Here is a 16478-nt window from a genome sequence, read left to right on the forward strand (position 1 = left end):
TACTCACCACCATCAACAATATTTCGGCAATTCTACCCTTCAGGGTCTAGGCAAATGCATCTATTGGTTTGGCTAGTCTTTCTTTATTTCCTTCTGTAAACTTTAGCAGCAGAGTCTTTGGGAAAAGATGGAGTTGGTGAAGGGGGTGGGGTGACGAGAACTAATGTTTATTGCAAACACAATTTTTTAAAAAATGTTTTCTAATTAAAAGGTCTCAAACTTCAAGGAAGAATGTAACCAGCATAACTGGGATTAAGATGCTTCAGAAGTGAATCTGAAAGACAGGGAGACCGGGCTGATTTAGTTTAAATGCTGGGGAGACTCAAAATTTTAGATGAAAAGAATCCTATCAGGAAGAAGCGCTAGAGCCAGCCTTGGCCGGGACACCTGCCGGGCCTTGTGTCAGTAAGCGATTTCAGATCCTGCAGCTAGAGGAGTTCAAGTTTTACTGCCGCCCGGAAGGCTGGCTGAAATGACAAAGGATCTATTTCTGTTTTAGTGGATTTAGCAAAGGAAGAGACGTATCCAGGTCACTGGACGCACTCTCAGAAAACCCTGCAAATAAAACATTAGCATTTACACCTTTGCAAAAAAGTTGCTCGCGGATGCCCTCACGGCGAGGGAATGATCTGGAGGAGCGAAGCGTCCTCTCCAAAAAAAAAATTGGCAGCTCCCAGGATCCACACGCAGCGGTCGCTCTCATCCCCGCCCAGCTCACCGGCTCCGAGTCTCTGGGGGCGCGCAGTCGGGAGGGGGCGAGGGGCGTGGAGGCTGTTCCCTCGGAGCAGCCAATGAGCAGCGAGGCCCGGCGGTGGCGCCAGTGACGTCGCGGCGCTCCCTCCGCCCCACTGCGGGCGGACGCTGCGAGCCGACGGCCGTCCGAGCTGGAGGGTGCTGAGGAAGCCGCGCGCGCGGAGCGGGGGCAGTGCGCGTGCGCAGCCGCTCACCCGGGGGAGGCGGGGCAGAGGAGCGGACACGCGCATGCGCGCGCCCTGGGGCGGTCGCGGGCGGAGGGGGGCGGCTCGAGTGTCGGCGACCTGAAGGCCGAGCGGCAGGCGGGCGGCAGGTGCCGCGGCCGTGCGCCGCTGCCGTGCGCCGCTGCCTCGTCGCGTCCCCGCGATGAGCCTCGTTTCGCGGCCTGCCCCTGCCGGCTGCCGGTCCGCGCGGACCTCACCGCGTGACTGGGCCTCGTAGCGTGGCGGGCCCCCGCGGCGCGACGCGGGCCCTGAGCGGGAGCGGCGGTCCCTCCCGCGGCCCAGGCCTCGCCCGCCAGCGCTCCTCGATGTCTCCCCGGCGGGGAGGACGCTGCCTGCGACACCTGCCGAGCGGCGCCCCCGGAGCGCCCGCTGCCGCCTCGCGGGGACGATGAGGGCGGAGGGCGCCGACCACTCGATGATCAACCTGTCGGTGCAGCAGGTCCTGAGCCTCTGGGCCCATGGCACGGTGCTGAGGAACCTCACGGGTAATGCGCGGGGCAGAGGGAGCGGTGGGGGACCCACACTCCACGGGTGTTCGGGGCGTCCGCAAACCCGGCCCGGTGCCGGCCGCTGGAGCACGCGCGAGTCGCGCCAGTGCCCTGAGTGGATCACAGTTCATGTTTCTGTCATAAACTACCCCCCACCTCCCGGTGCGCGCGCGCACACACATACCTTCTTGCAGTTTATCCTTTTTTTATTCTTTCATTCCTGGTTTAGCCTTTTTTTCTTGCTGACAGATCTCAAACCATTTGCAGTACTTATATTGCCTGCTCACCGTGATCGCGGTGGACCGACCATTCATTTCTTTATTTGTAGAGAGAGAGATGACTAAGTAGATTCTAGTGGGTCAGGGGCTGGACCTAGGTCTAGAGCAGTCGAAACTGTTGTCTTCTCTCCTATTTCCTTTTGTCAGGCTGTCTCCTTCTGGCCTCAAGTTGCTGTATTTGTGAAATTTGAGAGTTCTGTGTGTTTCCCTTCATTAATGAAGGTGATTGGGAATTGGGTTAAGCTACATTATAGCATCAGGTTGTCAGAGTGAGCATTAATACACATAATATTTTCATCTAATCTGTAGGTTTGCTTTGTGAAGAAACTTCTGGTTTTCTTAATGTGCAAGTATAAGTACTCTTAAGTTCTTAGTTTTAAAAAATAGTGTCTAAAGAGTAACATTGACTGGAAAGCAATAGGGTTAGCAATTTGAATCTGGAGTGGCTACTTTTGTGAAACAACAACAAAAACCCCAAACAAAAACTCAGTTCTTTATAATGTCTTAACTCCAACTGAACATTACTATTTCAAAATCTGTGTGATGGCAAATTAATAACATATAATATACATATATTTATCGGTAAAATCTGGCATGATGCATGGTTCCCATGTTCAAGGAGAAAAAAAAAAACTGCTGTAAGTCTGATAGTGTGCAAGTGGGGCTTCAGTTATGTACCACCCAGACACTTTTCAGGGTACTTAATTTCTTATTTATGAAAACCACAGATGGAAAGGAGACTCTGGAGCCAGCAGTCTTCTTGGTTGCATCTTTATAGTTCTGAAAAGTTAAATTCACATCAAGATAGACTCCTTTATTTCACTTACGACCTCGTGTGCATTTATCCACGACCTCGTGTGCATTTATCCACGGTTTCATATTTCTAAAGTATGAATTGTTTATTAACGTGTCATGATAAAAAACGTAGCATATATATTGCCTATATTAATGACCAGCTTGGCTCAGTGTAGCTGTCCCATATGTAGCTTGATAGTCTGTTGTGCTGTGTACTGCTTCACCTGTTCAAAACAAGCAAACCCAGCTCCAGAGACGAGACAATAAGCTCACCATTTAGTGAGCGTCTCCTCTGTGTTGCTCTCTAACTCTGCAAATATATACACAAAGCAATTCAGGCAAATTAAACTGCTGGAAGTCTGATAGTGAGCAAGTGGGGCTTCAGAGCCAATCTGCCTCACAGTGCCTTCCCTTTCCACTATGTAGGTCTTTATTCAGCTTGGTCCCTTTGCTCCGTCTGACAGGGTGCATTTCTTGCTTCATCCTGATACTTCTGCTCTTTGCACCTACTTCTGTTTTTAATCACATTAAAATTTTTGTCTCTTCTAGCCTGAATGTGTTTTGAGAGTAAGGCTTCTTTCTGCCTTGCTGATTGTGAATTCTCAAGTCCTAGCACATACATAATAAATCCCTGTTTATTAAAGTGAGATTGTGAGATATACCTAATTCAGGATTTAAACGTGATGCTGTGTTGTAGTTCATTGGAGTAAGTGTGCCATCAGAGTACAGTGGGATGGTTAGGCAACCTTTGTAGACAGTCATCTCCCCGACTTGGAAGACAGGCAAATGCAAGTTGAATGCATTTGTATTCCGTGCCGAGTATTGGTTTTCATTTTCTTTATTTGATATTTTCAACAGTTTTTGAGAGATTGTTTATCTTCACTTTGCAGATATTGAAGCAGAGAGCAAGCTTACATTTAGTAGCTAACGTGAGGAAATCCTTACATTTTCTGCGACTGTAACATGTACTGTTAATTCAGAAGGCATATTTGGCATCATAGCAGACTCGCAAGTAAGACAGATATTCAAAAGAAGCGTAGTATAAAACCAAGCAGGCTATCTTGGATTATAGCTGAAGGAATTACAGAAGTCTAGGATTAGGAAATTGGGTTAAATACCAAATCAAAGGGAAAGAAACTCTCGCTTCTGTTCTTTCTACACATGAGCAAGTGTGATGTTAGTTATTCTTTTCTTAGGATTTTACCTAAGAAGCAAGAGTCTAACCTTGGGAAAACAGTCTTATGTATGTGTTCCTCTGATAGGAATAAACGTAAACGGAGGAGAACTGGAAGCATCCATCGCATCGTAACCTAGAGCAGCCACTGCTTAGTTTTAGAGTCTCTGAAATCCCACTCTGTTACTCTTAGCAGCCTGTGGTGAGAGCTGTTGAATATCAGAGACAGTGCCAGAGCTTGTCCCTGTCCCCACCCTCAGTTCCATGCCTGTCCTCTCTGCCCCACATAGCTACTTAAGGCAGACAGGTCTGAGAGGTAGTAAGTCTTAGGAGACTTAGGATTAGCCTGGCACATATTCGTCCCAGCCTGGGGATGTGTAAAGGTATCTCCATGAGCTGGGCCCCATACATTCCAATACATCATTCCATCCCTCTCCCTCCCCCCTTCCCCTTCCCTATAGCTGCCTGAAACTACAGTAGCATCTAGTCCTGAACACACACTTATGATAGGGTTTAGTTTCTACAGATGCAGTAAGATGCTTAACTATAACACAGTAAAGCAAGCCATTTTAACTCCGCACTGTAATAAAATTCCCTGTTTCACAGCTGTTGCACTCTGGTGCTATTAAGCAAGTAAATGGACTATTTGAACACAAGCTCACACTACTAAGGCAGCCTATCTGAGAGCTAACAGTCAGTCTGATAAGGGAGATGAATCCATACACCCGGGACAGAAATCCTTCTTGCTTGAGCTAGAACAGAACAGCTTACATTGTCATTCGGAATGGCCAGCAAGTTAAAACGTATGAGTTGTTTGTTCCTAGAATTTTCCATTCAGTATTGTTTAAATGGTTGGTGATGCATGTGGCCGAAGCCACAGAAACTGAGGTCTTGAATGACAGTTGCCTAATTTGTCCAGTAAATAAAAAATGCTAGAAGATGTAAGATATTAGTGAAAGAAACAGAGTGGCTGTCATTTTGTAAAAGTTACTGACCCATATTTATTGCATTTCCTGTCTTAGGAATGCTCTCAGGCTTGGTCGGCTGTGTAATGTTTCTCTGTTTTAGAACAAGCCATTCTTAGGCCCCATGTCTGCCACTAGATGACCACCGTCCACAGTTGCCGTGTGTCTCCCCCTTTCTCTGGGATGTATTTTTAGGATCCCCTTTGTTTAGCCCTGAATAGGTTATAGGCTTTTTTAGCCTACTAGAGAGATGAATGGTTTCCTTTCTTCATTCACAAGTACCTTTTTCTAAATTCCTACCCCTCAGTCTAAAGTGGGACTCCATACTATGTCTACCTTTTCAGCTGTGTAAGTTGGTGTTTTTTAATTACTAACAATTAGCTGTATCTTTTCACTTTATTTTGTTTTCCTTAACTGATTTGGCTCCCAATTTGTATTCTGATCCAAATTTGGTTACTAAGGATTTAGAGAAGAATTTTTCCTTTAGAAAAGGCAGATCCTTAAACTGTTGACCAAATATAACAGGGTTTAGTATTGGGAAAGGGATATTGGGCCCTGGAAGAAAAGTGGGTACTGTCTTAGATTTGTCCACTTTCTCTTTGACAGCAGAAAATGTGGGGGTAAGTGTACCTCTCCTTTATTGGAACGTGTTGAGAGTCTGGGGTCCAAAATATAATGAAAGATATATTCCATTCATTTTACATATGCACGTATATGTATGTACAGTTGTTCCTCAAATTATGATGGTTATAGTCTGGTAAAGCCATTGTAATTTTTTTTAAATTGTGATTAGAAAATGTATTTATACATCTATCTTGCGAAAACCAACACTTAGCCTGACCTGTCTTAAATGAGCTGTAGTGGTCCCTGGTTGACCAGAAGTCATCTAACACAGCTTCTTGTTTATCACACACACAGTGCAGAACACAGTGGCTGTGTGGGGATAGGCTTACAGCATTGCAATGCTGGACATTTGTCAGTTGAGCCACTTGTAATTTGGGGTTCCCATTTCTCCGTCTATGTTTACTTACTTTTGGAATACTCATGCACATATTATGATAGTACATGTTTAGAGCTTTAAAGTTAATAAACTGTTTTTGCAGTCAGCCAAAAAGAGAGGAATAAGTCACTGACCACTGGCTGGTGGTGCAGTCGGTGGCTTTGTCTTTGTTTTCAGGTAGCTGTACCTCCCTTGGTGTGGCTGTGTTCACCACTAGGTTACCCACCTTACCAAGGCCGTCAAGAACGAGGTCTCAGAAATCCCCTGGTGTTACTCGGCCAGTAACTGCAGCGATAAGCATGTTCTTGGTATGTGCCCCATCCCACAGTTGCCTATAATTGAAACACACGATCAGCACATCTTGCCCTTGTGGTATAACACAGATCAGTAATTGCAAGCGAGGTTGTGTTTGGTTAGTATCATGCCTCATTCTAAGAGGCCCACTGTGTGTCTGATAGAACACTGGAAGCTTTGAAAACTCAGGCTTATTGTCATTGGCTTTCACTTCCTTTCCACTCCATTATTGAGGAATTTTACATAAGCTCCTGTTCTAGAGTATTGAGGATTGATTTAAGATTATGTAGGCTATACTTTTGGACTCTTTAATATTTAACTATACAAAATAATTTCTTATATTTCTGTTTTCTTTAGTGACCAGGGCAGTGAGGTAATCATGGGGACAGGTCAGAGGTGTTGTATCTTTAGCAACTGTTTTGGAAACCAAAAAGGAAGGGAAATTGGGTTCATGGAAAGAAGCCAGAATAAAAGTGATCAAGTGTGAGAGGCAAGCCTTGAAAGTTGAGCACTGACCCCATGTAGCTACCAGGGAAAAATCTTAAACATGGCTACTGAACACCTCTGGTGCCAGAAATGAAGAGGACGTTCCACATATGTCTTCCTGTAATCAGCGATCAAATAATTTATTATTATACTGTGTATGATTATATAAGGTGTGATAGGCTAATTACATATTTTAATGACCTAGTATTTAAGCAGTAACATTTAATCATGTACACAGTGGTGGCACCAACACATTGAAGAAGTCTCATTAAACTATCAATTTCATTTGGTGACCTTGGACTGAGTAGACTCAACTTAAAGAAATTTTCCTCTAAACTTTATGGAAGTAGGAAAAGCCAGATTTTACCTGAGTCTAAATGCCTATGCTATAATATAGACTGTAGAGTGTAACCTAGGAGCACATATGTACTTCCTACAGGACTCAGAGAAGGCAGAGTGCACCTTCTGGGTGGGGCCTGTGCAGACACGGTCAACTTGCTAACGTGGTCTGTCGTTGCCCTTCCTTTGAAGCACTGTGCTGTGTCCTTGAGAGTACATTGATTTTTCTCATTTTTTCATAATTCACCATGGCTTATAGCGTCCTTCTATAAAACAATTTGTGTTTAGAATTTTAGTTTTAAGGATGGGCACATGTCCATGTTAGAAACTTTATTTGTAGGATATAACATTTCCCTAAACCTCTTCAGTGAGCAGGGCCTGGCTCTAAGAACATTTCATGTGGTTTTAGTTGATTCTCACAATATCCCATGTAATAGGCTCCATTAGCTCCATCTTTAAAGTAAGGACACAGTCATGAAGACATTTTGCCCTTGCTTACAGAGCATGCAGATCAGGACTTGAAGAGTCATCACAAACATTGAGTAACTACCTGGGCCGGGAGCTGTGGTAAACACAGAGGTAAATAGCATATGGTGACTACCCTTGCAGGCCTCTTTGCAGTGAGTGTTAGCTTACAATTTTGAAGTACTTCTGAGTTACAGTTACTCTCAGATTTCGTAGCTCGGAATAAGGAGCATCTCACAGATCAGCTGTTAGGAATAATACTGAGTTTGGATGCTCCAGTGCACGTGTCAGCTGGGCTTGTGATCTTTGCAGAGTGCCCTGGGACCAGAGAGACAGCTTCCACGAGCACACTGATAGAGCAGGTGGCAGAGAGCTTCCAGGAACTGTTCACTGTTGTCTTCCCTACAAAAAAGATGGGAGGACTTAGACCCAAACAGAAACTGCAGAGTCCATTGACCCCAGTCTAGAAGTTATCGTCTGATCAGGTTGTATTCTGTTGTCACATGGACCAGCTCCTGTCTAGTAAAGAATGGGAAAATAAAAGCAGGTTTACCTGGACAGTTTTATCTGCTGGGAGCTAGGTTGAAAACTTAAGTAGGTGTGGGCAAAGGGAAAGAAGCCTTCAGAGGGGAGCAGTGGTGTCAACACACAGGGCAAGAGTATGTAGTCTTAGAGAAACAGAAGGTGACAAGAGGGAAAGTTGCTTGACATGTAGATTCCCAGAGTGGCTGTGTGACGCCCTTTCATAAGCTGATCCTGAACTCTTTAACTGTGATCCCCACGCTGGCCATTGTGGTCCATACTGATAAACAGCACAATGATCCTGGGGGACTAGACACTTTCAGAAGTGCTTCTTTATGGCTTGATGACTTGGGTGGGGTAGGGAGGCCAGGAATAGGACTTTGAAAATAACTGAAGAGTGGGGAATGAACTTGTATGATGGTGGAAAGTGAGAAGAACGGCTGTTTGTAGACTGTTCCAGGCATACTGTGCTAACAGGATGTGAGTGCTGAGCGAAGGTTATTTTGTTTTGTTTTTAAGCAGTGATAGGAAATGAGGTTTCTATCTCAGATCCCCTCATCCCTCTGCTGTCACAGTTTCAGGCTGGTATAGTTGTAAACCTGCTGCCCATGGGGGAGCACTGGGACTGGTTGTACTGGGGAGGGGCCTAGTCCTATGTATAAAGTATGGGTCTTCAAGGACTTTAAACCAGCTCGCAGGTAATTGTGCATTGCATGCTCAGCAAATGAGAATGTGCTTAAAACTACTAAGCCATCTTGGGATGAGGTTTTAGTGATGCTGTAACATGTGATGGAAGTTTATATGACATCTATAGGATGACAGCAGACAGAATCTCCATAGGAACAGCTCACTTCTGTAGGCTAAGAATGATTGGCTCTCCCAAGTGACTACCTTTTAAGATTAATGGATAATATTGTAATTTATTTTGAAATATTTTGTTTGTATAACCATATAAAGAATGATCCCTATTAATGTAGTAAAATTGTAATTAGTTTTATTAAATCCAAAGTATATAGAGGAATTAAATATTTAAAGTGTGTGTAATACATAAAATTTAAATTACTGGAATGTCCCTGACTCTAAGCTGATGTGGTTCTCCAGGTTTATGTCTGTATGTAGAGCAAAAGAAACAACATATTTGTGTCAAGAAAATTTTGGTTGCTGCTGTCTTGTTCAGCTGTCTCAATCTATTGGTTTTCTTTATCTCCAGATCTGTTTGTTTAAATATGTATGAGTTTTGCCTACATGTGTGTACTTGTATCACATGTGTGCCCAGTGTTTCGGGGAGGTCAGAAGAGGGCATTGGATCTCCAGGAACTGGAGTTATAGATGTTTGTGGACCATCATGTTGGTGCTGGGAAGCAAACACTGGGTCCTCAGCAAAAGCAACAAGCGCTCTTAGCCTCTGAGCCATCTCTCCAGCCACAAGCTGTCTTACTTTACACAAGCTTGCATCATCCAAACCTTGCTTTCTTTACCTATAATACTAACTATTGTCAATTTTCATCTAGGCATGCACCACCATGCCTTTAATTCCAGCAGAGTCAGGCTAATCTCATCTACATAGTGAATTCCAAGATAGCCAGTGCTATATAGAGAGACCTTGTCTGATAAAACAAAACAAGATTAATAATAATAAGTAGTATTAAGGGAAAGCTGAATTTTAAAGAGTTAAGGAAAGTTCAAAAAACATTTTAAAATTTATTTATTTTTATTTTATGTGTATTGGTGTTTTGCCTGCATGTTTGTCTGTTTGAGGGTGTCAGGTCAGTGCTCTTAACCACTGAGCCATCTCTCCAGCCCCAGAAAATTGTATTAGGGTTCCAGAAAACAACTTTTCACTTGCACGTAAGTGCCTCATTAATCTCTGAATTCTCTTATGTTCAAGCAGCCCCTCTCCAGCCCATTCTAGCCCTTTCATGTGCTCATTTGTAGGATAAGAGCTGTTTGATCTTAGCCCTGGGACATTCTTCCAGTTCTGAAGTGACCATTGCTTTTATCCTGCTGTGACATAGCTGCTTCCGTGAGTGGACTGCACTGTCTCAGTGAGCCACCAGATTGGCAGTGCACTCCACACGAGCTCTCTGCTTGTGGTGTTACCTCCCTATCTGCCACTCTTATTAGATTGAACATGAGGGACATGCAACATGGGGCGTTTCATTAGAGGTTATGCTATCGATAACATATTGGTAAGTTTCTTTTTAGTTTTAAATATAAATAACCCTTTATGATGAGACTGAAAACTGTTAGCCATTGTTAAAATTGCTTTTAGGTCAGTGTCTGATTTAAAAAATCGTGTGTTAGTGTTATTACTTTTTAAAAAACATCACGTATATAATTTAAGTAGCCTTAGAGCATATACATAATAGCATTAAAGTATTTTATAGTTGATATATTCTACCTTCATAACAGAATCAGATTTTAAATTATTATTCCAGATACTTTTCTGAAAGACTGCTGTAGCTTTAATGTAGAGCAATTTTTAAATTATTTTAAATAACTTTAACATTTTAAAGCAAGCGAAACTGATTATTGTAAATGAAAAACCTGTTCTAAAGATTCCCTTTTACTGTTCAGTGCTGCATATTGTAATTTACAATTTTGAAATGATATAATTAGTAAGCAAGAGGGTAATTTAGTCTGAGTAAGCAGTGGGCACTGAGCAGGGAGCAGGGAGCAGTGAGCACTGGGCAGTAAGGAGTGAGCACTGAGCACTGAGCAGTTAGCAGTGAGCAGTTAGCAGTGAGCAGTAGTGTTGTAACTTTAAACGGCAGTGGTGAAGCAGCTGTTGATGGTCCCAGAGCTGACTTTAAAAATTAGTGTTTTTTTCTTTTAAGAAGCAAAACTCTCAGAGAACTCTTAGAGATTTAAGTAGGTTTATATGTTAAAGGAAGTTTGAAGTGGGTGGTGACAGGAATTCGTCTTGAGTGATGAAAAGTCTATCTTTGTACTTGTACATCTAACCCTGCCACTCATTTCTGCCTGACAGTGGCTCTCTGTCCAGTCTGATATCATTGGCCAACTTCCTTGAATGTTTTTAGTGTAGGGATGCTGGCAGGAGATTCCAACTTCTCCTTCCAAAAAGAGAAAAGGGGAAGGAAAGGAAAAGCAGAAGGAAGACAAAAATCTTCCCCGTGACTTCACCCTTTGAAGACATGTTGGTGTATGTAGTTTTCCGCCTCCCTTCAGCTTTCCGGAGGGTGAGGCCTGCTGGCTTCCAGTTGAGTGTTGGCGAAGGTGTTTGCTGTGTTTCCTGGCCTGATCTTTTCCCTCTAGGAAGCCTGCGGGCTTTGCCTTGTCAGTTCTTTCCAGCTGGTGTCTGCACGTGTGAGTTGTCTCTCCAGGGTTGGTTTCCGGTGTTCTGTTTTGCTGTAGAGGGGAATACCTTCATCTGGTTTTGGATTCCGAGAATCTTGGATTTGTGGCTTGATGCCTTTTATTTCTGGTATTAATGGACGGCTTCAAGCTCTCTCCTTTGTTTCCTGTTGTCTCTTCTGGGATGCCAATTACATAAGTTATTTGAAGGAGCTTTGTAACTCTTGAATGTATCTTTATTCTGTTTTAGTTCTAATAATTTCTTTTAGCATATCTTTAAGCCCAGCTGTCTCAAGTCTCTTGAGGAGCCCATTGACAGAGGTTTTTATTTTGTTTTTGCTTTTTTAATCTAATGTGTTTTGTTCAACTTCTCTCATAGTGATTCCTTTTAATGCTAAGAGTTTCCACCTAGGTCTTAACATACCCTGCCTGGTGGATTTGCTAACTGTACCATCTGAGTCAGAGTTATATTGATTTGCTGTATTTCTCAGCGGTGGGTTTTCCTGTTTTTAGTGTATCTCAAGTTTTTGTTGTTGGTTACAAGATAGAATGAGATACATAATCCTCACTCCTGGAAAAGACCAGCAGTGATCCAGGCTTGGTTGAGCTGGTCTTGAGTTTGGCTGTTGCTATGGTTACCCTTGCTGTACCAACTCTCCGGAGGTTGCTGCTATTGTGTTGTGCTGAGATGGGACCTGGGTGCTGACTTAGTGTTCCATTGTCAGCTTTCAGTCATCTCTGAGCTCCTGCATGCAGTAGGCCCCTCATACACTTACCTGCATGCAGTAGGTCCCCTCATACGCTTACCTGCATGCAGTAGAGCCCCTCATACACTTACCTGCATGCAGTAGGGCCCCTCATACACTTACCTGCATGCAGTAGGGCCCCTCATACACTTACCTGCATGCAGTAGGGCCCCTCATACACTTACCTGCATGCAGTAGGGCCCCTCATACACTTACCTGCATGCAGTAGGCCCCTCATACACTTACCTGCTGCTGAGCTTTTGCTGGTGACACGGTGCTAGGCTTATTGTAGGGATTTTGGTTAGGCTTGGTATACTGGGAATTTGGTTAAGCTTAGTATACAGGGAATTTGGTTAAGCTTGGTGTACTAGGAATTTGGGTTAGAATCTTCCCAGAATTCCTGCCTTTGTGAATCCCGGTGGCCAGACTTGACTTTTGTCTGTGTTTGGTCCTGGGTAGGAGTTGCTAGTGCCTTCAGTAGAAATGAACTCCTGCTTGGAGTGGGTTTGTGGACAGTCTTCTGTTTCTCTCCTGAGGATAGAAGTTTTTCCTTCAATCCTTCCCTATACTGAATTCACAGTATATTTTTATTTGTCTCTGGAGGATAACAAGGCTCACTGCCCTCCCCAGTGGCTACAGATGTTTGCTCTGTGTAAAAGGATCCCTAGAGCCAGCTGTCATGTTAGCTCCTCCTATCTGGCTATACCATCTTCACCTACAGGTGGCTTTCTAGTCTGCTCACCACCCAGTCTTCCTAGGGCACACCCAGGAGAAAAGAGCATGCCTGTGTCTCTCACAATGTCATTTTACTCTGAGGACAGCACACTGATTGGTGTCTTCTTATTTACTTAGGTGGTGCCCACCTATGGGGGTGGGGCATCTTTTGACTTGGTTGCCTAATACCCTCCTCATAAACTAAGAAGTTTTGAATTTTTGTAATATGTTAAGGAAGAGTGATGGATGATTCTTGTAGTTTTCTATATCCTAAATTCTGATTCAAATGTACTGTTTGAGTAAACAGATTTTAAGTATGACAAAACAGATACCATATTTAGGTGAATATGTAATATATAAACTCAAAGTATAGGTCTTATTGACTTGATGGACTTGACATGTTCCTGCATTTAGTTTCTTTATTTCTCATCTCTCGCTAACATTTGGATAGTGTTGTAGATAGACCAAACATGATTTTCCATGTGTGTAAACCATTTACTCTTATCTATCCACTAATCCTTTCTAGAAATCTGGATGGCCAGATAGGACAGCTCTCTAGACCAGTGGTCCTCCTAAATATGGCTCAAGTTCTTTTCATTTAAGGCTAATATCCAAGTCCAGGACTCCTGATGGCATCACAAAATTGCTCATCTGCTCCCGTCTCAGTTACCTGTATCTATCAGAGAAGTGGTTTTAAAAGTTGAATTTGGTTATATAATTTTGTATTTCAAATCTGAAGTAAGTCCGAGATATGATAGGGCCATTACAACCATGAACACAATAGGAGTTGTAGCTATATAACACACACACACACACACACACACACACTACACCATACACATCACACACATACATACACATACCACACACACACACACCACACCACACACATTCATATACATACACATCACACACCATACACATCACACACATACATATACATGCACACATACCATACACACACGCACACACACCACACCACACCATACACATCACACATATACACACATACATGCACACACACACACACCACACACACACACCAGACATATACACACACAGAGAGAGACACACAGATATACACACACATACACACATACACACACACACACACACATATACACACACACATACACAGAGAGAGACACACACACAGACACATATATACACACATACACATACACACACACACCATACACATCACACACATACATATACATACACACATACCATACACACACACACAAACACATACCACACACATCATATCCATACACACACACCATATACATCACACACATACATATACATACATACACACACATACCACACACACACACACACACACACACACACACAGAGTAGGGAAGGAGGAAGGAGGGAGAGACATATGAGAATAGTAGGGACTGTTTGGGAAGAAGGACAGTCAGCAGAAGGGGGAGATGATAGAGGGTAATAGGAGTGAACATTACCATAATATAGTGTGTTCACATATGAAATTGTCCAGAATTTAAAAATGAAAGACTTCTTCAGTTGGCCGCCAACTTACCATATCTCTCAACAGCTTTTGGCTTTGGCCAAACCAGAGTTTTTCACTCACATACAGTTGTGTGATTTCAACATCATGTCTTTGAGATGATATTTTACTGTACATGAAAATCACCTGGGAAATCACCTGGGAAACATTAGAAAAATCCCAGTGCCCAGTGTGTGATTGTCATGCACAAAGCACAAGACCCTAGGTTTAGTCACAAGTGCTGAATGACAACAGAAAAACTACTGTCCTCTAAAGCTGTGGTTCTCAATTTTCCTAAGGTTTTCCTAATTTGACCTTTAACACAGTCCCTAATGTTGTAGTGACCATAACATTTGGCTTTGTTGCTACGTCAGTACTGTAATCTTGCTGTTATGAAGCATAATTTAAATATCTGTTTTTTCCAGTACTCTTAGGCAACTCCTGCGAGAGGGTTGTTTGACACCCCCTCACCAAGGGGGTCTTGACCCAGATGTTGAGAACTGCTGCTCTAAAACAAAAATTCCTACTGATAAGTTCTTCCAATGAAATGAGCTAATTCAAGCTGAATTAAAGTGTGTAAACGCAGGTTTATTGGGGGGGGAGGGGACGGCTCTCAGGCAGGTTCACTGGTCCCACGGAATCAGGCCTGGGAAGTTGCTGTGGGAAGAAGGAAGAGGAGGAAAGAGTGCATAGGCAGGGCAAGAGAAAATATAGAAAGGGATAGGAAAGAGATGGGACCAAAATGTCTGCATTATAGAGGGAATAGCTTGGGGGGTGGGGAGGGTTTGGAAGCCCAGCCCCTGGCCTGGAAAATTCAGGGTGGAGGGTATGGTGTGGTGTGGTGTGGTGTGCCAGGCATGCCCTGTAACAGGTAGGGACTGAGGGATGCCGGGAGAACCTGGAGGCCAGGTCTGCTTTGGTTTGTAAAATATGTACCTCAGCCGAGTTTGTCCCAGGCCTGAATCCTAGCACTTATGTTCTCTAAGTAGTGAATTCACTAAGGTATTTGGCTTGGTGGCCCATTTTACCTGTGTCACAACTGTTCTGTCTACCATTGTAGCACGATAGCATCCGTGGATGGTCTGAGCATACAAGCTGGTGTTCATGTAGAATTTGTTCAGAAAGTTGGCATTTTAGATATTTAAAAATCTTCTTTAAATTATTTTCAGCTGTAGATTGTTCAGAAACAATGTGAAGCAGGCGTGCTCACAGGCTGTAGGTATTTATTGGCCTGAGTCTAGGGCCTTACCAGATCATGAATGGATTACATCCTGTAACACAATCAGTACATTGCAAGATCAGAAGTTTCTGCTGTTAGCAATGTAGTGGGAACCATTTCAATATTTTTGGATTTTCTGGAATGAGAAAAAAATCCTGTAATCACTTTATTTTAACACAGATTATTTAAAAGTATTACGTATTTACATAAAAGTAGAAAATTATGAAGAGTCCCCAAATGTAGTCTTTTGTAGGTGTGTTTTTCATCTTGAGGCAGAGAGTATGTTGAACAGTGAGTTTTTATCTGTTTGTTGGTAACTTTATTTCAAAGGTGTGCGTGCGTACGTGTGTGTGTGTGCGTGTGTGTGTATGTGTGTGCATGCATGCGTGTGTGTGTGTGTGTGCGTGTGTGTGTGTGTGTGTGTGCGCGCTGACGGAATGCATGCCTGCTCATGCATGGGAGCCATAAGATGACATCAAGTGCCCTCGTCTATCACTGTCTGGGAGGGCAGAGAAGTCAGTAAGACATGGCCGTCTTCCTGCTTCGCCCCTTCTCTGACCTAGAGTTACAGGCGTGGGCCACTTACCCAGCTTCCGTGCTGGGGTCTGAGCGCAGGTCCTCCTGTCAAGCCCTCTTAGCCAGCGCAGCCATCTCTCCAGTCCCATGGTTCTCCTTTGTTTTGTTTTGGGGTTTTTTTTGTTTGTTTGCTTTTTTGTTTCTTTCACACAGGAGTTCTCTGTGTAACAGCCCTGGCCGTCTCGGAACTAACTTTGATGATTGGGCTGGCCTCGAACTGACAGAGATCCTCCTGCCTCTGTCTCCCGAGTACTGGGATTAAAGGTGTGCACCACTACTGTCCAGCCCATTGTTCTTTTTTTAAGGACTAAATGTTCAATGTGTGTCTAATGATAGAAGTTATTCTTGTACTAGAATATTTAAATAAACATTTTTATGTAATTGTAGCCTACTATTTCCATCTGTGCTACACATTATGACTACTAGAAGGATTTGATAGAAATATAATTGATTAGGTCTTACCTCCAGGAACGAAGTTGCTTTTTAGGTAATTCTCAGGAGCAGCCATTAGCTTAATAGAGTGTTTTATCTCCTTTGATGAATTGAAAAATTTTATAAAGCCTAATTTTTAAAAACTATATTTTCAGTACAAATGTTCAAAAGTATTTT

At 43.2% G+C, this 16478-nt stretch overlaps 1 protein-coding gene across 1 annotated transcript in view; it reads left to right on the plus strand.

The window, feature by feature from the left end:
- The first annotated feature begins 1108 nt into the window (after positions 1-1108).
- Tmem170b (transmembrane protein 170B) overlaps positions 1109-16478 on the plus strand; it is a 32517-nt gene continuing 17147 nt past the window's right edge. The window contains exon 1 of the mRNA XM_032884557.1: positions 1109-1462. Within this exon, the coding sequence (XP_032740448.1) occupies positions 1366-1462 (97 nt within the window). The 5' untranslated portion in view covers positions 1109-1365. The remainder of the gene's footprint in view (positions 1463-16478) is intronic.

This window comes from Rattus rattus, chromosome 14 (assembly GCF_011064425.1).
Source record: "Rattus rattus isolate New Zealand chromosome 14, Rrattus_CSIRO_v1, whole genome shotgun sequence".
NCBI lineage: Eukaryota > Metazoa > Chordata > Mammalia > Rodentia > Muridae > Rattus > Rattus rattus.